We start from the raw sequence: 21,802 nt of genomic DNA on the forward strand, positions 1-21,802 counted from the left end.
GGCAAACCTCCATTGTGTGTGTTTGGACAGAAAACTCCATTGACAGCAGCGGGGCCAATTTACAAGCCGACGAGCATGACCCGTTTCATGATAAAGGATTATAAATTAAAGAAAATGTGCTCCAAACCTGATCATTCGGTTGGATAATGCTGAACATTCGTCAAAACCCAAAGTGATGTGGTACTATGGCCTATTAGCCTTCGTAATTTTGTGTTGAAGCGGGGATATCTAATAAACCATGGTTCAGTGGTGGCAAGTATAGGATTGGGTCTGGCGGCAATTTCTTCCATAGTTCAACAGGCTGCTGAAACTCGCCATCTGGGCTAACAAATGTTGAATAGCTTCTTAGGTGGGCTACTGGCCCACTGAACCATACCCCAGTCCAACTCACTGGCTTCAGGGAAGAAAAACAATAATTGCACAGAGTTGGGAAACATGCAAGACAAGGAGTTTTCTGAAATAACTGAAACAACTTACTGAGGGAGTTGAAATTCTGTGGGTATTTCAGGTTCAGCTATCATCTCCTACACATCTTCCGTGACAAAAATAAATTATATTTGTCCTCCCCACTTCACAACAGCAGTGTGTTCAGTTCCAACCTAGTCACTTCTAGTCACAAAACGCAAAACCTGAAAGGAAGAAAACAGAAAACTGAATCTTTTTAAGTTCCTCCCCTTACGTTTCTTCACATTTATATTTTACACTAATAACACTCTATGTCAGGAAACAGAGGTAGTTTTAAATAATTTACATTTGTATTTGTGGATATTAGAAACCAGATAAATTTAATTTTGTTACTGCATACGAAAGGGGCTAAAACAGTTTGCTTCCGGTTAAACAAAGGTGTCTGCATGAATTTATGTTTTGGTCACTTTAAACTGAGCCTGAATTGTAAGGATTTACGACATAAAAGTAAACAGGGTTGAAAGTAAAATCAGACTGCTGCTTAGCAACCAGGGTCACCTGAGGTTAGAAAGAGCTTTTCAGTTAATAGTTGCAATTTGGACCCAGAAGAAGCTGGAAAGGAGAAGGGAGAAAACTTTGCAAAAGAAAGTCCAAAAACTAGCAATTTGGTACAAAAATAATGTCTCAGGAAGACAGTTAAGTTAAAGGAACAAAGAAGTTGAACAAGGTCCTGTTGGGTGAAGTTGAATTAAAAAACAGAGAGAGTGCTCAGAGTTAGAGACAGCTGCAAGAACCAGTTTTAAAGCGAGAAGCCAGGCATCAGGGGGAAATCAAAAATTGGGTGACATCTTAATACAACCTGTGAAGCAGTGGTATTAGTTGGCATGACTGGGTCGCTGAGAGGTAGTGGAAGCTTGAATGCATGTAGCAATCCAAGGCAGAGGAATACTGAAAGGAGAGATTGAATCCTGGAAGTGGATCCTTGGTGAAGGCATCCTAGAGAAAGCGTTGTTTTGGGGAAGATTTCAAAGTGTACTTCTTCGAGTGCAGATTCGAAACATTCTTGTGGAAGATATGAACAGGAAAAGACTAGGTAAATAAGGATCAACTATTTCCATTGGTTGGAGATTGTAAAACTAAGGGGCTTAGTCTAAAATTTAGGGCCAGAGCGTTCAGGAAGCACTTCTTCACACAAGGGGTGGTAGAGGTTCGAACTCTCTTCCATAAACAGCAGTTGAAGTCAGAACAGTGGTTAATTTTAAATCTGAGATAAACGTTTATTCAGCAAACATATTATGGATAGGACCCTAGGTATCTGGCGTTAAGACACAGATCAGCCATGATTACATTGAATGGCAGAACAGGCTCAAGGAGCTGAATGACCTACTCCTGTTCCTGCATAAGTCAGAGTTACAGTGAAACCAGTTGGCTCAGTGTGACAATCATCTGGTGAAGATTTGATGAGAAAGTTAAATTGGATGGCTCTACCATTGGGTTTCAGAGTGTGGTGCATCTGGCCACATTTCCCCTATTGTTTACATGGATGATGTACCTACTGAGAACATGAGACTGTTAGAATTTAAGATCTTTTGTAACTTGCGTAATCCTTTACATCCTGTAACAGTGTAGTGGACTGAGCATATTATGGTTAGCCTTTTCTTTGTTAACAAACATTTTGTTTTGTTTATAAAAGTTCATTGGCAGCCTGTGGACCCTGCTCATCCAAGTCTCTAAACAAAAAAAATTAAAGCCAGGGATCCATTTTGGATCCGGACTATCCAATACTATTAGCTGGAATTATAACACTCAGTCATACAGGTATAATTCCCAGTCAATGCTTTTTAAATTAAATTTAGAGTCCCCAATTCAATTTTTCCAATAAAGAGGCAATTCAGAATGCCCAATCCACCTATACTGCACATCCTTGGGTTGTGGGGGTGAAACCCACGCAAGCACGGGGAGAATGTGCAAACTCCACACGGACAGTAACCCAGAGCTGGGATCGAACCAGAGACCTCGGTGCTGTGAGGCAGCTGTGCTAACCACTGTGCCGTCTCCAGTCAATGCTGACTGACAGCAGTCAGGAAGCTATAAAGGGTCTAAGTGCCCTTAGCACTTGGGAGCAGGGAAGAAATTAGCCACGTTTCACCACCGTTTAGCAATTGAAGCAACGTTTGCTCAAAAATGGGAGCTGGATAATGACAGAAATGAAACAGCCTGTTCACAGTTTGTCCAGGCAGACAATCAAAAAATGACCATTTGCGAGTGTGAAACAGTACTCCAGTCACTAACACCACTTTGAAGAGAAAGACGACAAGAACCAACAAATGATTTTTTTCTTTAAAAAAAAATGCTCAAATGAAATTGCAAAAGGCTAGCAGGATTATATAATCTACAAGTGTCAGACATGGTGTCAGGCCAGAGGCTATGGCCCCTCACTTATTTTATACATTGATATAGAAAGATGCTCCAAGATCACAAAATTACATGTGCAGAAGAAAATGCCAAATCCAAGCAACTTCAACAATTGCATAGTTCATGTTGTATTTATGCTCTTTCACACCAAATTAGGACCTGTGTTTTTTCCTCTTGTTATTTCATGTTTTGAGGTCATTATTGACAGTGCAAGCATTTTTTGCCCATCACTCACTGCCCTTCAACTAACTGATATGCTAGGTCTCTCGAGGGCAGTTAAGACTCAACCACACTGCTGTGGGTCTGGAGTCACATGCAGGCCAGGCAAGGATTGCAGATTTCCTTCCCTAAAGGACATCAGTAAATCAGACATGGTATTACAACAATCAAATGATAGTTTCATGTCATTGGGATTAAGTTTTATGTTCCAGATTTATTAATTGGAAGTAAACTCCATCAGATGTCATGGTGGGATTTGAACCAATGCCCTCTCAGCATTAGCCTGGGCCTCTGGATTCCTAGTCCACTGCTATAAAACAATATTCAGCAACCACTCGCTCACAAGTATTATTGTCCACCGCGAAATTCTGTCAATGATCATGCGTTCTGTGGATCCTTGCATGACTGATGCGCCCAGTCCTAGAGCCATATCTCCGACCGCATACTTGTAGTATACACAAACGATTTGGAGGAAAATGTAGCTGGTCTAATTAGTAAGATCACGGATGACACCAAGGTTGGTGGAGTGGTAGATAGTGTTGTGGATTGTCGGAGGATACAGCAGGACATCGATAGGTTGGAGACTTGGGCAGAGAAATGGCAAATGGAGTTTAATCTGGACAAATGTGAAGTATTGCATTTTGGTAGGTCTAACATAGAAGGGAAATATACCGTAAATGGCAAAACTCTTAGGAATATAGAAAGTCAGAGATCTGGGCGTGCAGGTTCACAGATATTTGAAGGCGGCAACATAAGTGGACAAGATAGTCAAGAAAGCATACGGAACGCTTGCCTTCATTGGACGGGGCTTCGAGTATATCAACTGGCAAGTCAAGCTACAGTTGTATAGAACCTTGATACGGCTGCACTTGGAATATTGCGCACAATTGTGGTCGCCACACTGCCAGAAAGATGTGGAGGTTTTGGAGAGGGTGCAGATGAGGTTTACCAGGATGTTGCCTGCTCTGGAGGGTGGAGGGTGTTAGCTATGTAGAGAGGCTGAATAGACGAGGACTGTTTTCATTAGAAAGATGGAGGTTGAGGGGTGACCTGATAGAGGTCTGCAAGATTATATGGGGCATGGAAAGAGTGGATGGTCAGGCACTCTTTCCAAGAGTGCAGGGATCAGTCACCAGAGAGTTTAGAGGAGATGTGCGAGGCAGGGTTTTTTTTTTTTTTATACACAGAGGGTTGGGAGTGCCTGGAACAGGAGATGTTGTGGAACAAAATACATTAACGGCATTCAAAAGGCATCTTGATAGACATATGGATAGGATGGGTATAGAGGAGTACGGCACAAGGAGTGCTGAGGGTTTTGGCAAAGGTGGGTATTCATGACCGACAGGCTGAAGGGCCTGTTCCTGTGCTGTATTTTTTTTTTGTTCTTTGTTTCCGGGATGTTGAACTGGTCCTTGGACTACAGAATGCCAGCGCATTCTTCTCTCAGGCTCCTTTCCTAGACCTTCTCGTGCCATCGGGTGCTCGCAAAGAATCATGTCCCTTCAATCAGTGCCTTCGCCAGATAGGTTTCTTCTGAGCAAGGTTCTCCCATGTCGATTTCGGCGGGAGTGGAGCTGGCTGGTTAGTCAATTTCAGCAGGAGCTGAGAATTTTTCTTCTTTTTTTGTTAAATTAGTTTTTTCGGCGGGAACAGGAAGTCGACCCGCGGACGTCTGGGAAGACCCTCACCAATAAATTCTGGTGGAGAGGAAACCCGAGACACTACACGTCTAGTGTCTCCCACCCGCCCTCCTCCTCTAACCTAATAATAAAACCCATTGGTCTGAGGTAAGTACCATATTTTATTATATTATTATTATTTTTTTATAAAAATTTAATTTAGTTGTTAGCCAGATCTTGGTAGAAAGTTAGAGGAATGGCAGGGAAGGGAGTGCAATGTTCCTCCTGCAGGATGTTTGAGGTGAGGGATGCAGTTAGTGTCCCTGCTGATTTTACCTGCAGGAAGTGCTGCCATCTCCAGCTCCTCCAAGACCGAGTTAGGGAACTGGAGCTGGAGTTGGAAGAACTTCGGATCATTCGGGAGGCAGAAGGGGTCATAGATAGCAGCTTCAGGGAATTAGTTACACCAAAGATTGGAGATAGGTGGGTAACTGTAAGAGGGACTGGGAAAAAGCAGTCAGTGCAGAGATCCCCTGCGGTCGTTCCCCTGAGAAACAAGTATACCGCTTTGGATACTTGTGGGGGGGGGGGGGACTTACCAGGGGTAAGCCATGGGGTACGGGCCTCTGGCACGGAGTCTGTCCCTGTTGCTCAGAAGGGAAGGGGGGAGAGGAGCAGAGCATTAGTAATTGGGGACTCTATAGTCAGGGGCACAGATAGGAGATTTTGTGGGATGTGAGAGACTCACATTTGGTATGTTGCCTCCCAGGTGCAAGGGTACGTGATGTCTCGGATCGTGTTTTCCGGGTCCTTAGGGGGGAGGGGGAGCAGCCCCAAGTCGTGGTCCACATTGGCACTAACGACATAGGTAGGAAAGGGGACAAGGATGTCAGGCAGGCTTTCAGGGAGCTAGGATGGAAGCTCAGAACTAGAACAAACAGAGTTGTTATCTCTGGGTTGTTGCCTGTGCCACGTGATAGTGAGATGAGGAATAGGGAGAGAGAGCATTTAAACACGTGGCTACAGGGATGGTGCAGGCGGGAGGGATTCAGATTTCTGGATAACTGGGGCTCTTTCTGGGGAAGGTGGGACCTCTACAGACAGGATGGTCTACATCTGAACCTGAGGGGCACAAATATCCTGGGGGGGGAGATTTGTTAGTGCTCTTTGGGGGGGTTTAAACTAATGCAGCAGGGGCACGGGAACCTAGATTGTAGTTTTAGGGTAAGGGAGAATGAGAGTATAGAGGTCAGGAGCACAGATTTGACGTCGCAGGAGGGGGCCAGTGTTCAGGTAGGTGGTTTGAAGTGTGTCTACTTCAATGCCAGGAGTATACGAAACAAGGTCGGGGAACTGGCGGCATGGGTTGGTACCTGGGACTTCGATGTTGTGGCCATTTCGGAGACATGGATAGAGCAGGGACAGGAATGGATGTTGCAGGTTCCGGGGTTTAGGTGTTTTAGTAAGCTCAGGGAAGGAGGCAAAAAAGGGGGAGGTGTGGCGCTGCTAGTCAAGAGCAGTATTACGGTGGCGGAGAGGATGCTAGATGGGAACTCTTCTTCCGAGGTAGTATGGGCTGAAGTTAGAAACAGGAAAGGAGAGGTCACCCTGTTGGGAGTTTTTTTATAGGCCTCCTAATAGTTCTAGGGATGTAGAGGAAAGGATGGCGAAGATGATTCTGGATATGAGCGAAAGTAACAGGGTAGTTATTATGGGAGACTTTAACTTTCCAAATATTGACTGGAAAAGATATAGTTTGAGTACAATAGATGGGTCGTTTTTTGTACAGTGTGTGGAGGGTTTCCTGAAACAATATGTTGACAGGCCAACAAGAGGCGAGGCCACGTTGGATTTGGTTTTGGGTAATGAACCAGGCCAGGTGTTGGATTTGGAGGTAGGAGAGCACTTTGGGGACAGTGACCACAATTCGGTGACGTTTACGTTAATGATGGAAAGGGATAAGTATACACCGCAGGGCAAGAGTTATAGCAGGGGGAAGGGCAATTATGATGCCATTAGACGTGACTTGGGGGGGATAAGGTGGAGAAGTAGGCTGCAAGTGTTGGGCACACTGGATAAGTGGGGCTTGTTCAAGGATCAGCTACTGCGTGTTCTTGATAAGTATGTACCGGTCAGACAGGGAGGAAGGCGTCGAGCGAGGGAACCGTGGTTTACCAAGGAAGTGGAATCTCTTGTTAAGAGGAAGAAGGAGGCCTATGTGAAGATGAGGTGTGAAGTTTCGGTTGGGGCGATGGATAGTTACAAGGTAGCGAGGAAGGAACTAAAGAGAGAGCTAAGACGAGCAAGGAGGGGACATGAGAAGTATTTGGCAGGAAGGATCAAGGAAAACCCAAAAGCTTTCTATAGGTATGTCAGGAATAAGCGAATGACTAGGGAAAGAGTAGGACCAGTCAAGGACAGGGATGGGAAATTGTGTGTGGAGTCTGAAGAGATAGGCGAGATACTAAATGAATATTTTTCGTCAGTATTCACTCAGGAAAAAGATAATGTTGTGGAGGAGAATGTTGAGCCCCAGGCTAATAGAATAGATGGCATTGAGGTACGTAGGGAAGAGGTGTTGGCAATTCTGGACAGGCTGAAAATAGATAAGTCCCCGGGACCTGATGGGATTTATCCTAGGATTCTCTGGGAGGCCAGGGAAGAGATTGCTGGACCTTTGGCTTTGATTTTTATGTCATCATTGGCTACAGGAATAGTGCCAGAGGACTGGAGGACAGCAAATGTGGTCCCTTTGTTCAAAAAGGGGAGCAGAGACAACCCTGGCAACTATAGACCGGTGAGCCTCACGTCTGTAGTGGGTAAAGTCTTGGAGGGGATTATAAGAGACAAGATTTATAATCATCTAGATAGGAATAATATGATCAGGGATAGTCAGCATGGCTTTGTGAAGGGTAGGTCATGCCTCACAAACCTTATTGAGTTCTTTGAGAAGGTGACTAAACAGGTAGAAGAGGGTAGAGCAGTTGATGTGGTGTATATGGATTTCAGCAAAGCGTTTGATAAGGTTCCCCACGGTAGGCTATTGCAAAAAATACGGAGGCTGGGGATTGAGGGTGATTTAGAGATGTGGATCAGAAATTGGCTAGCTGAAAGAAGACAGAGGGTGGTGGTTGATGGGAAATGTTCAGAATGGAGTACAGTCACAAGTGGAGTACCACAAGGATCTGTTCTGGGGCTGTTGCGGTTTGTCATTTTTATCAATGACCTAGAGGAAGGCGCAGAAGGGTGGGTGAGTAAATTTGCAGACGATACTAAAGTCGGTGGTGTTGTCGATAGTGTGGAAGGATGTAGCAGGTTACAGAGGGGTATAGATAAGCTGCAGAGCTGGGCTGAGAGGTGGCAAATGGAGTTTAATGTAGAGAAGTGTGAGGTGATTCATTTTGGAAGGAATAAGAGGAATGCGGAATATTTGGCTAATGGTAAAGTTCTTGAAAGTGTGGATGAGCAGAGGGATCTAGGTGTCCATGTACATAGATCCCTGAAAGTTGCCACCCAGGTTGATAGGGTTGTGAAGAAGGCCTATGGAGTGTTGGCCTTTATGGGTAGAGGGATTGAGTTCCGGAGTCGGGAGGTCATGTTGCAGCTGTACAGAACTCTGGTACGGCCGCATTTGGAGTATTGCGTACAGTTCTGGTCACCGCATTATAGGAAGGACGTGGAGGCTTTGGAGCGGGTGCAGAGGAGATTTACCAGGATGTTGCCTGGTATGGAGGGAAAATCTTATGAGGAAAGGCTGATGGACTTGAGGTTGTTTTCGTTGGAGAGAAGAAGGTTAAGAGGAGACTTAATAGAGGCATACAAAATGATCAGGGGGTTGGATAGGGTGGACAGTGAGAGCCTTCTCCCGCGGATGGATATGGCTGGCACGAGGGGACATAACTTTAAACTGAGGGGTAATAGATATAGGACAGAGGTCAGAGGTAGGTTCTTTACGCAAAGAGTAGTGAGGCCGTGGAATGCCCTACCTGCTACAGTAGTGAACTCGCCAACATTGAGGGCATTTAAAAGTTTATTGGATAAACATATGGATGATAATGGCATAGTGTAGGTTAGATGGCTTTTGTTTCGGTGCAACATCGTGGGCCGAAGGGCCTGTACTGCGCTATATTGTTCTATGTTCTATGCACTAGCATCTGTGTTGCATTTCCTGAGGTATGCCATCAGGGTATCCTTGGAAGCACTTCCGCCTCCTGTTTGGGTGCCTTCCTTGAGCTAGGCGAAGATGATTTGTTTGGCAGTAGGGACTTCAACCTCCGAAGCACATGGCCGGTCCAGCGGAGTTGGTTTCGAATGATCATGCTCTCGATGTTCATGCTCTTGGCTCCTTCAAGGACACTGATGACAGTATGCCTGCCCTCCCAGTTGATGCGAAGAACCTGTTTCAGACAGTGTTGATGGTACCTCTCCAGGGTCTCAAGGTGGCATCTGTACCCAGTTCAGGGTTCGAAGCTGTAAAAAAGAGTTGGGAGGATGACTGCTCGCGGATTGAATACAATGTTGGCTCTCTGCATTACAGTCAGCCTTAGAGAAGAGATGGCTCCCCAGGTAGGGAAAATGTTCAACGTTTGGGTGGATTTCTCCATCGATCTTGATGGAGAGAGAGACTGGATCATGCCCTGGGATGGGTTGGTAAAGGACTCGATTCTTCTTGAGGTTAAGGCTGCGACCAACTCTTTGGTATGCTTCCACAAAGGCGTCAAGCATGGCTTGGAGATTCTCTTCCGAAAGAGCGAAGATGGCATTGCCACCAACATCCTAAATTCCACAAGCAATATCAGTGTAATTTTCTTGGATTTCCACCTGTTGAAGTAGAAATGTTCTCCGTCCATTCTGCAGACGATGTCCACTCCACTGGGAAGCTTGTTCTTGACAAGGTGAAGGATGGTGCCGATGAAGATGGAGAAAAGGATAGGGGCGATAACGTATCCCTGCTTGACTCCAGTCTTGACCTAGAAGGTTTCTGTCATACTTCTCACAGTGAGGACAAAAGCTAACATCTTGTCGTGGAGGAGTCGAAGGATGTTAATTAATTTCTCTGGGGAACCGGCCTTTGATCATTATCCCCATGTAGTGTAACTGGTACATAAGCCTTCAATTAAGAACTTGAGAAAACGTAATAAAATACTTCAATTCTTTGGTACTTATACATTACTGCTAGCAATAAAATCAGATTTAACATATTTTTACAGTAAATTTTAAAAAAGTAAAATAATTAATTGTCACTATACTAAGAGACCCACAGCAAATTCAAAGCAACAGTTCAAATAAATAATTTTAAAGGAAAGCAACGGCTTCTTTCATTTTCAAGTTAACTGACAAGAGTTTTATCTCAACAACCGGTGTTCTTTTCCAGTTTAAATAAGTAATTACAATCAAGATCTCCTTTCTGTAAGAGGCTCAGTAAAACTTACTCAATTAATCCATGGATACTCCAGTCAAATGTTTGTGAATGCAAACCCATAGAGCAAGAAATTGAATCGACTCCCACTGCACTGGGAGTCTTAGGCAGAGGTCACAAGTTTAGACAGCTTGAGAAATTATGACAGCAAACTGAATATCCTGTACCAAAACTAGCTGTATTCAGCTATTGGGTTCTTAAGTGATATATTTCATTCCCTTCAGCACATTTGAACAGAAAATTAGCAGAATGACAGTTGCATGTGTTTTAACAAGTATAGATTTACTGAATCCTGAAGCAAAGGAAATATTTGATAGGGGCGTTTGGTTGGGAAAACAACAGAAAATGGGTTTAGATCCAAAATCAGGATTATCGAGTCACAGAATAAAACACAACTATTCAACAACCACACATGACAAATGTATGCAGCATTAAAAATACAACTGTACACGGGGTGGTCATGTGCTGCGAGCGCGGGAACAGTTGTGTTTCCGTGGACTCTGGCGCTACTCATTCTTTAATCCTGTTTTATTGTGCTCACAGAGCCCATAATTACACAATGTGGTGTTCTCACTCAAGGGTTATATCCTTATGTCCCTGGAGGATTTCTGGCTAAATGTGGTGACAAAATGCCAAGAAGGTTATCCCAGTTAAATTCTTTTGAGAGCTGACTACCACGTTTTTTAAATCTGGAATTAAAGTTGGGCGTATTACGTTAGAAATTGCATATTGTATCCGGTCTTTGAGGTTGAGGGACAATCAGCGTCCCTGGCCCTTAATTATATATTTTCGAACTTCGGAGGTTGTTAAAGAGTTTTGGAAGTGAGGCATAATGAGGACTTGCTCTATAATGGAGCGAAGGTCTTTTTTTTCCACAATTTCTCAGCAGTAATACAACAGAGGCATAAGGGTTTTGATGCCGCTATATCCTGCTCCACTGGAGGGTGATATCCAACAACAATGTAAAGATGTTCAACAACCCGGCAATGGCCATGGGCTTTGTGAGGTCAGTGGAAGACATTAATTTGGAGTGACAATATGCAGTTCACTGCAAATTCTGGATACCCCTTGTCATTATAATTCCTTCCTGGTCCTATGTTATTTATCAGGTTAATGGTGGTGATCTAGTAATTAAGCACTGCAATGAGTGTTTTACCCAAAAGAATATCAGGGATGTCCATTGGTCTTGAATGGAAAATACCCCAAAGCATGTTCCTTCGCGTTAAGGAGTGTGCTGTACAGGTTGTATGGTACTAGGGCATATTTTGAGATTAAATAATTGTTAACTGGTTCCTGCAAAGTTACAGGGCAGGTCTCATATCCTAAAAATGGCATCAATAGTGCCTCTGGTATGGCTGGAGATGGGGAGGTATCTTTTGGTGCATGCCAGAGTGGGGTGCTAAAATCTCTGACATGGATGCCTTTTTTCTCTTTGTGTCAAATCCTATACTCTCTTTGGCTGCATAAGCAATTGCAGCAGCTATTTTGAAACTTTGCTCCTGGAATGTGCATGGAGTACATCATCCTTTTAAAAGAAACAAAATTGTCTGCATAAAAAGGTTGATGTAGCTTTATTGCAAGAAACTCATTTAGATGATAAGGAACATCTAAAATGGAGGGATTGGAGCAGAAGTTTTTTGCCTTATTCTCAACCAGTAGCCGGGGTGTTGCAGTGTCAATCATGAAAAATGCGCCTTTTAAAATGGAGGACCGTGTGAAGGATAAAAGGAGTAACTCTGCAATTGTCAAGAGGCTCTATGACTAAAATGTTTTGATAATGAATATCTATGGTCCTCCATATTATTCTCTGATTTTATTACTGAAGTTTCATGGACTTAAGATGGAGTATATTATTCATAGAATCCCACAGTGCAGAAGGAGGCCTTCAGCCCATTAAGCCCTTGGAAAGTGCACCCCCCCCGCCCCCCAACCCCACCCAACCTGCACACCTTGGGACACTGGGGAGCAATTTACCATGGCTAATCAATCCACCAAAGGTTTTTCTGCCGACCAAAAAAAATCAGACCAATCTGCAGATGCACTGACATATATGACGTATTTCTTCTCGTCCAATTATTTCTGGTGACCAAAAGTCGATCCTGGATGTGAATTTTAAAGACTTGCTAATAGATCTTCTGGTTGGTATGTATAACCACTCGTTGCTGACAGAAAGGTTTTGTGAAGCGAATATTTCCTTAATTTTGAAGGCAGAAAAGAATTATAGACCAATCTTACTTTCTAAAAATAAATTTAGAGTACCCAATTCATTTTTATCCAATTAAGGGGCAATTTAGCATGGCCAATCCACCTAGCCTTCACATCTTTGGGTTTTGGGGGCGAAACCCATGCAAACACAGGAAGAATGCGCAAACTCCACACGGACAGTGACCCAGAACCGGGGATCTCGGTGCCGTGAGGCAGCAGGGCTAACCCACTGTGCCACCGTGCTGCGCCAATCTTACTTCTGAATGGAGATTCAAAATTGTTGTCCAAGAAGATGCTGGCACGGTGTCGAGAAAACATCCTCCGCCTGATCATTCAGGTCTTTCAAAAGAGAGCGTAAGATGGTTTAGTGATCTCTTTTGATGCAGAGAAAGCTTTTGATCAGGCGGAATGAAATTATTTATTTTGTATGCCGCAGAAGTTCGAGTTGATAGGAGAGTTTGTTAAGTGAATAAAAATGTTTTATAAAAGTCCACTGGCAAAGTTCTTATTAGCGGTATTAGATCGGATATGTTTAATCGCCAGTGATGGACTGGACAGGCCTGTCTGTTATCACCTGCTATTGTTCACAATTTCGATCGAGCCTCTAGCGGAGGCTATTGGACAGGATCCTTTGGTATTTGGGCTATTCAGTGAAGGAAAGAACAAAAGATTACGCTATATCCAGATGGTGAGTTACTATTTGTATGTAAGCCAGATGTGTCTGTTCCTGCTATTATTTATGTGATGAATAGATTCAAGTTAAAAAAACAATTTTACAGGTCTGAGGTTATGCCTCTGGGAAGGCTTAAGAGGGAGACCTCACCTCTTTCCCAGACAGATAATCCCCCTCAGGGTTTACCGATTTGGATATTTTTGTTACCCCTTCTTTCAGACATGTGTGGGGCAAACTCATCCATCCGTTCTCCTCCCCCCCCAACCCAACTTACGTCTATCAAGTGGGAACTATAGTGATGGCCCGCCTCACCGATATCATGGCTGGGTAGGATAGAACTGATTAAGATGATAGTGCTGCCTAAGTTATTATATCCTTTCCAGGTGCTAGCAATTATGCTTTCTGCTATGGTCCGAAATTAATGGGGTATTCAGTTCTTTAATAAGGAACAAAACAATACCTTGCTTAAGACTGTGCCTGTGAAATGTGAAAATCCTATAATAATTATTAACATACAGAGCATGGATGATGGTCTGTGAGCTGAAACGGATATTGAATTTAGCTTCCTTTCTCTCTGCCCCATGCAGGGCAAGCCGGATTTCCCACCAGGTCAGATGGAGGAATAGGTGTATTTGTAGGTTGGGTGATATGTTTAGTGGTACCTTTGTTATCGATTGAGCAAGTCTGCCAACAATTTGACATCCCAATATCCTTTTTCAGTAACTTTATCCTCAATAAGACATCTTCCATCTCAATGCTAATTGTCTCCCCGGTGGAAAGAATCCTGATAACCACGGAACTTAGGCAATTAATCAGCAAGTTTATAACACTTTTGTTCTAGCTCGTGTGTGAATAGACGAGAGACTTGGCGATCTTGGGAAAAAGTCTTCACAGTGAATATTGGTGAGGAGACTTGGGGCAGGATATGGGAAAATGCCAATAAAAGTCTTAGTCTCTAATAGAATGAAGGAGACTCAGTTTAAAATATTGCACACCTGCATATCATGCCAAGCTTAATACACAGGTTTGACCAGGTGCAGGAAAGTGGGATTTGAAAGGCCACCTGGGTGTCCTCGGGCTGGTGTGGACAGAATAGGTCAAATGGCCTCATTCTGTGCTGAAAGTACAAAATAATCAAGGGGCAATGCACACATTTTGTTTGGTCCCATGTCAAAATTAAATCCTACTGGTCTGGGTACTCAAAGAGCTTGAGAAGATATCCAAAACAGCCTTAGAATTTAATCCTTTGCTCGTAAATCTTGGGCTCCTAGTTAGAAAGATAATTGACGCTCATGAAAAAAGGGTGTATAATATTCTAACATTTGCAGCACAGAAGAATATCTTCTGCTCCTGGATTAGCGATAAATCTCCTTCAGTTCAGAATTGGCATAAAATCATGGAATGTTTGCCGGAATGTGGCGACTAAGGGCTTTTCACAGTAACTTCATACTTGTGACAATAAAGAGTCATTATTATTATTATTATTATTATTATTATTATTATTAATGGAATTCTTAACCCATATACTCCAATCCGAATCGGATGCATTCTGTAAACTATGCGGCCCCTATCTCAAATAAATAGGATTCCATAATGCAGGAATTGCTCCTATGTTCCTGCAAGGTTTTTTTTAAGCCATGTATCACTGCCTTCAACATGCTTCGAGGGTGTGCCCCATCTTGCCATTTTTTTCATGGCTCTAACCTTTCCATCCCCATCCTCGCGCTTGTCCTTTTAATGATCTTTTCTGCATAAATGGACGTGCCAGCCTAACGATTAAACTGAACCAATTACATTGCTGTCCTGTATTTTTCTGTATTCATATTAGGAGAAATATTCATGCTGTACCAGACAGGTTTTGAGGAATTGTTGCGTTTTTGTAAAAATGGAATAACTCTGAAGAAAAACATATTTTAAAAACCCACTATAACTACTGCACATGGTATTTCAAAGGAACATAAACACTAATGTTTTTGATTTATTTGTACAAATTACAAAATACAAAATACAATACCATGCTCAACTTGCACCCATTGCATTTTTCAAAACAGCTAAATTATAAAGGTAATTAGAATATAATGAAGTAAAGAAAATTCGGCAAGTATATTAAATTGCAAATGTCGGGGTCACTGACCGTGTGGAGTTTGCACATTCACCCAGTGTGTGTGGGTCTCACCCACACAACCCAAAAAGATGTTCAAGGTAGGTGGATTTGCCATGCTAAATTGCCCCTCATTTGGAAGAAAAGAATTGGGTACTCAAAATTTTAAAAGTATTATATATTTTAATTCCAATGTGCAAATATACAATTCTCAGACACAAGTATGCACATCCATGGTGAATTATTTGTCAAATATTCCTTGGGGACGGCACAGCGCATGCGGGGGGGGGGGGGGGGGAGGGGGGGGGGGCACACCTACAGATAGGATCTATGAGCAGAATGCTGTTAATGTGGTGTAAATGGACTTTTAAACGACATTCCATACAGTGCCACACAAAGTTGAGAGGAACATTTTAGCTCATGGAAAAGAAGGGCACTCCAGAAAGGATATGAACACATTGGAGAGAGTGCATTGGAGAGGTTTGCAAGAATAGTTTCCGGGATCAGAAACTTCAGTTATGAGGAAAGATTGGAGAAGTTGAGACAGTTGTCCTTGGAGAGAAGGCTAAAAGGAGATGTTCAAAATCATGAGATGAGGAGGCTGGAGATAATAGATAGGGATAAACTGACACTGCTCATACAAGGATCATGAACAGCAGGGCACAGATTTAGTGATATGCAAAAGAAGCAAATGTCGTGAGAGACAGAGCTTTTTCACACGATTGGTTCAGGTCTGGAATACATTGCCTGGAAGTATGATTAAGGTAGGTTCAATCGAGGCACTCAATGATTAATTGAATAGAAACAAAGTGCAGGAGTACGTGGAAAAGAATTAGGAATGGACTGAGTTATAATACTCATTTGGAGAACCTGTGCCGACATCATGGACCAAATAACCTCCTTCTGCATTGTGACAATGTGATTCGGTCAAAGCTAATACCAATCATGATGACTATGAAACTATTATTGATTGTTGGAAACACTCATCTGGTTCACCAATGTCCCTTCAGGAAGGAAATCAGCCATCTTTAACTGATCTGACCTCCATTCCCACACGTGGCTGACTCTCAATTACCCTCCCAAATAGGGGCAGCACAGTGGTTAGCATTGCTGCCTACGGCGCCGAGGACCCGGGTTCGAATCCCTGCCCTGGGTCCGTGTGGAGTTTGCATGTTCTCCCCATGTCTGTGTGGGTTTCACCCCCACAATCCAAAGATGCGCAGGATAGGCGGATTGGCAACGTTAAATTGCTCTTTAATTGGAAAAAATAATTGACTACTCTAAAGAAAAAATTTAAATTACAGTCCCAAATGGTCTAGCAATCCAGTCAGTTGTATTAAACTGCCACAGCCAAATTCCAAAGGACAGTTCACCTGGCATCGACTTAGGCACAGGAAGCGAAAATGGCGCACACATCCTGCCTGACCCAGAGGGAACAGTATAGCGCTATACAGTCGGGAGGGAGTTTCCCTGGGAATCCTCAACATTGACTTGATGCCAGGAGACTTACGGAGTCCAGAGTCAAACGTAGGCAAGAAACCTGCTGGTTTCTACCTACAGGCAGTGAACCAGTTCTCCTCAATGATGAACACCATTTGGAAGAAGCACTGAGGGTAACAAGAGCATAGAATTTACTCTGGGTGAGGGACTTTTCTGAACCTACCTCTTTCAGCATAGTGGTACTCTCGCACAACACTGTCAATGGCATGCTCAGCGTGGTCGGGTTGACGACGCTCGCCTAGAATAAATTCTGTGCTCTTGGCTCAGTGCCTCTTCCAATTGGTGTTCAACATTGAGAACTGATTCTATTCTGAATCTTTCTCCTTTAGCACACATCTAGTGTAGCCACCTAAAATGGCTTATTCCTGAGTAAAATGGTCAAACCCCGATCTAAAATGGCGAACGAAAGAGGCTGATGGGAAAATCAGCCAACAGGACTCAAACGGACAGCTGCAGGTAAAACAGTGTATTCGGCTCTGGGGAAGTCGGCCCAGACCGATACCTGCAACCATTAACAGCACATCAACCCAGCCATCTGCATACGAAGCAGCCATCCCCGGGAATAATTGCTACACATTAGCAACATAAAGCCGATCCAGACTTTTCGGCGCCAGCAGTGGCTGAGACAAAGAAAGGTGGACGACCCCCCCCCCCCCCCCCCCCCCCCCCCCCCCCCGATCAAGAAATCGCCCCATTATTGGAGCATATCGAACCCAGTGATTGGGACCAAATCCAATCACTTGGAACCAGGGTCAGGGTCCGCCCCGAGAGGCGGGAATCCCCTGGGAACTATAAAATTAAGGGGCCAAGTTCAGATCGGCCCTTCTTCTCCTACTCGCAACCTTCGAGACCCTTCGACGAAGAAACAAGTGTTACTCCAGCGATCGCTACCAGATAGGTGTTCCAGATTATCGACTCGTACCAGCCTTTTTGAATCCCGCATGCCAGACCCAATTCGATAGACCAGTCGTTCCCCTGATCTGGTGGGCCATCAATTAAGTATTGGCCTTTAGTGGTAGGTAATAGTCTAGAAGTAGGATTATTGTATAAGTATTTATTGCTGTATATAATAAATGATCGGTGATTTAACTTTTACTAAGCAGTGTGCTGCATTATTAATCATTACTTGAACTTGAACCACGTGGCGGTATCAGAAAGGTACCTGGCGACTCGTGAGCAAAGGTGACAGAATTAGAGCTAATAAAACAAAGGCTAATAAGAGCAACACTAGCAACTCAGGAAAAATAAGCATCCTGGAGACATCAGCAACAGCAGAGTAATATTCACCACAATCTGTAATCTCAGCCAGACCTATCCCTCACTCTACCAATATCAAACCAGGGGTTCAAACCTAGTGCAGAGAGTGCAGGAGATCATCCCAGAAGCAGCATCAAGCATTCCTAAAGATGAGCTGTCAATCTGGTAACGTCACAACGCCAGAGTACTTTCATGCTAAGCAGCAGAAACAGAATACATTGGACAGGGCAAAGGCAAAAACTCTTCACTGAGTTCACAGACTTGCCTTAGGATGTGGCCCATCGTGTCTGCATTGGCCCTCCAAAAGAGTATTTCAGCTGAGTGCCATTCTGCTGCCTTTTCCCCAGGCCCCAGCACATGGTTTCTATTCAAGTAATTAATCATCTAATGCCCCCTTCAATGTCTCAATTAAACCTGCCACCACGACTTTTCCAGGCACTGCAGTCCAGACCTGAACTGTCATTGTGTGCAAAAGTTTTTTCTCATATCACATTTGCTTCTTTTGCAAATCACTTAAAATCTGTGCACTCTCGTTCTTCATCCTTTTATGAAAGGGAACAGTTTCTTCCCATCTACTCTTGTCTAGTCCCCGCATGATTCTGAACATCTCTATCATATTTCCTCTTAGCCCTCTTCTTTCCAAGGACAACAGCCCCAAACTCTCCAATCTATCCTCATAGGTTGTTCCTCATCCCTGGAAACATTCTTGTGAATACCTTTCACACACTCTCCAATGCTTACCCATCCTTGCTATAGTGTGGCATTCAGAACTGCATACAATCAGTCATAGATCAAAGATAGGTGTTTATATAGTAGCTGGAGGTCAATCATCTTAGTTCCAGGACATTACTGCTGGAGTGCTTGCAGGAAGCTGCTTCGTCATTGATTTTCCCTCCATCATAGGGTCAGAAGTGGGAATGTTCGCTGATAATGCAATGTTCAGCATCATTTGTAACTGGTGGAACAAGTGTGCGGGGCGGGTGCGGGGGGGGGGGGGGGGGGGGGGGGGAAATAGAATTTTTGCTGGAAGGTTTTTTTTGCTGGAAGCTATTACAGTGTGATGTTGTAATGGAGACCACATGATGCAAGACAATTTCTACCTATATTTTTTTAACGTACTTTGTCACTTCTAAGTCTGTTTTCTAATCAAATAAACTATTAATTTTTGATGAAGGTTTCAGCAATTCTGTATTTAAAATGCACTCGCCACATATTGCAACTATGTCAATATTTGGAAATAGTCAGAGGTAATATATACCTTTAAACCCTAAAGAACATGAAAACAAGAGCCTGCTTTTCCATTCAACATTGTATCGTGACTGATCTTGGATTCCAACTCACTTTCCCGCCCGCTCTCTATATCCCTTAATCCCTTGAGACTAAACATCTTAAATGTATTAAATGGTAGAGCATCCTGAAGCCTCTGGATAGAATTCCAACTTTTCACAACCCTTATGAGTAAAGTAATTTCGCCTCATCTCAGTCCTAAATGATTTGCCTTTGGTCCAGAGACTAACCAGGAGAAACAACCTCTCAGCACCTACCCTGTCAAACCCTTTCAGAATTTTGTACGTTTCAATGAGAGCGCCTCATTTTTTTTTAAACTCCAGAAAATTCAAGCCCAATGTACTTAGCCTATCATAGGACAATTCCCTCAACACAGGGATCACTCTTGTGAACCTTTGCTCTACAGCCTCCAATGCAAGTACATCCTCTTTCTTAAATGCAGAGACCAGTACTCCACACCGTATTCTAAATGTGGTCTCAGCAAACCTGGTACAATTAAAGCAACACCTGTTTATTCGGTTCACCAATCCCCACGCAATGAAGGTCAACATGCCATTTGCCTTCATAATTGTGCTAACTTTCTGCATTCCTTGTATGAACACACCAACATCGCTTGGATGCGAATGTTTTCACACATTTAAAAATATTCTGCTTATCTACTTAGACCAAAGTGAATAACTTCACACTTCCTAGCATTACCATTTGCCATTTTGTTGCCCACTCACTGAACCCAGTTGTATCTCTTCGCAGCCTATTGCAAATTACCTTCCCACCTAGCTTGGTATCATCTGAGAACTTAGATGCATTACTATCAGTTCATCAAAATCATTAATATAAATTGTGATTAGCTGAGGCCTAGCACCAATCCTTGCAGCACTCCACTATTCACTGCCGGTCAGCTTTAAAAGATGCCATTTTTGCCCAGTCTGCTTTATGTTAACTAACTGTCTATCCATGCTAAAATATCACCCAGAACTCCATGAGACCTTATCTCGACTTTGTGTCTGGCACCTTACTGAATACCTTTTGGAAATCCAGGTATACATCTACTGGTTCATTTTTATCTACCCAACAAGTTACAAAAACCAAATCGATTTGCCAATCAGATTTCTCTTCAGTAAAACCATGCTGACTTATTCTAATCATACTAAGCTTTTCTGAGTGCATTTTCCCAATAGATGTCCCTTCTTTTGTGAAACGTGTTGCGACATTGGTCAACTTCCAAACTAATGGGAGTGTTTCTGAATCTAAGGAACTACCTCTGTAGCTGTATCTTTTAGAAGCTATATCATGTGTAGGCAGCACAGTGGCAGTGATTTGCACTGCTGCCTCACAGCTCCAGGGTCCCAGGTTCAACTCCAGCCTTGGATGTCTGCCTGTGTGGAGTTTGCATTTTCTCCCAGTGTCTGCGTGGATGCTCCGGTTTCCTCCCACAGTCCAAAGGTGTGCAGGTTAGGTGGATTGGCCACGCTAAATTGCCCCTTCGTGCCCAAACGATTAGGTGGGGTTACTGGGTTACAGGGATAGACTGGAAGTCTGGAAGTGCGGAGCTCTTTCCAAGGGCCGGTGCAAACTTGATGGACTGAATGGCTTCCTTCTGCACCGTAAATTCTATGATTCTATGTCCCAAGGATTTGTCGGATTTTAGTCCGTTTAAATTCGCCAATACTTTTTCTCTGCTGATATTAATTACCCCATTTTTTAAGCCACTTTGTTGGTGATGGAGAGTAGACTTCTTGCGTACAAGAAACACCTGGAAAATTTTTCACATTGCTGGGTAGATGCCAGTGTTGTAGCTGTACTGGAACAGCTTGGCTAGGGGCCAGTGTTCTGGAGCACGTCTTCAGTACTATTGCCAGTATATTGTCAGGACCTTAGTCTTTGCAGTATCCAGGTGTCTTCAGCTCTTTCTTGATATCACATGGGAGTGAATTATATTGGTTGACGACTGAGATCTGTGATGCTGGAGACCTCGGAGGAGGAGACCGAGATAGATCATCCACTCGGCACTTCTGGCTGAAGATTGTTGTGCATGCCCCAGCATGGTCTTTTGCACACATGTGCTGGACTCGCGCGCCCCCCCCCCACAATCATTGAGGATGGTTATTTGTGGAGCCTTCTCCTCCAGCGAGTTGTTTTAATTGTCCATCACCATTCAGGGCTGGACGTGGCAGGACTAAAGCCTAGATCTGATGTCTTCCTTGTGCAATCCATGAAACTCTGTCTATTACTTGCTGCTTGTGCTGTTTGGCACACAAGTAGTCCTGTATTGTAGCTTCACCAGGTTAACAACTCCATTTTCGGTATGCCTGGTGTTGTTCTTGGCATGTTCTGCTGCACTCTTCATTGAACCAGGGTTGATCCCCTGGCTTGGTGGTAATGGTAGAGTGGGGATATGCCAAGCCATAAGGTTGCAGATTGTGATTGAATACAATTCTGCAGCTGCTTATGGCCCACAGCACCTCATGGATGCCTAGTCTTGAGTTGTTAGATCTGTTCAAAGTCTATCCCATTTAGCAGTGGTAGTGCCACAGAACACAATGGAGGGTATCCTCAATGTCCCTCCAAAGGTATGTATGCTCTTATCACTCAAGTCATCACTTTCTTTTTCAATGCAGATGTCAAACTTTTGCTTGTTTCACATCATTACTCTTGTTCAAAAAGCCAATAGCAGGGTCAGAGACTGCAGGGCTGTCCTTGCT

At 43.6% G+C, this 21,802-nt stretch overlaps 1 protein-coding gene across 8 annotated transcripts in view; it reads right to left on the reverse strand.

Annotated features, from left to right (window-relative positions):
• Positions 1-21,802, reverse strand: part of LOC140421163 (cohesin subunit SA-2) — a 290,652-nt gene that overhangs the window by 198,756 nt on the left and 70,094 nt on the right. For all 8 annotated transcript variants that reach the window (XM_072505624.1, XM_072505622.1, XM_072505623.1 and 5 more), the window contains one exon: positions 478-629. In XM_072505624.1, coding sequence (XP_072361725.1) covers positions 478-521 — 44 coding nt within the window. In that variant the 5' untranslated portion in view covers positions 522-629. Of the gene's footprint in view, positions 1-477; positions 630-21,802 lie in introns of those variants that run through there.

The sequence above is a fragment of the Scyliorhinus torazame genome, chromosome 5, assembly GCF_047496885.1.
Source record: "Scyliorhinus torazame isolate Kashiwa2021f chromosome 5, sScyTor2.1, whole genome shotgun sequence".
In the NCBI taxonomy this organism is placed as follows: domain Eukaryota; kingdom Metazoa; phylum Chordata; class Chondrichthyes; order Carcharhiniformes; family Scyliorhinidae; genus Scyliorhinus; species Scyliorhinus torazame.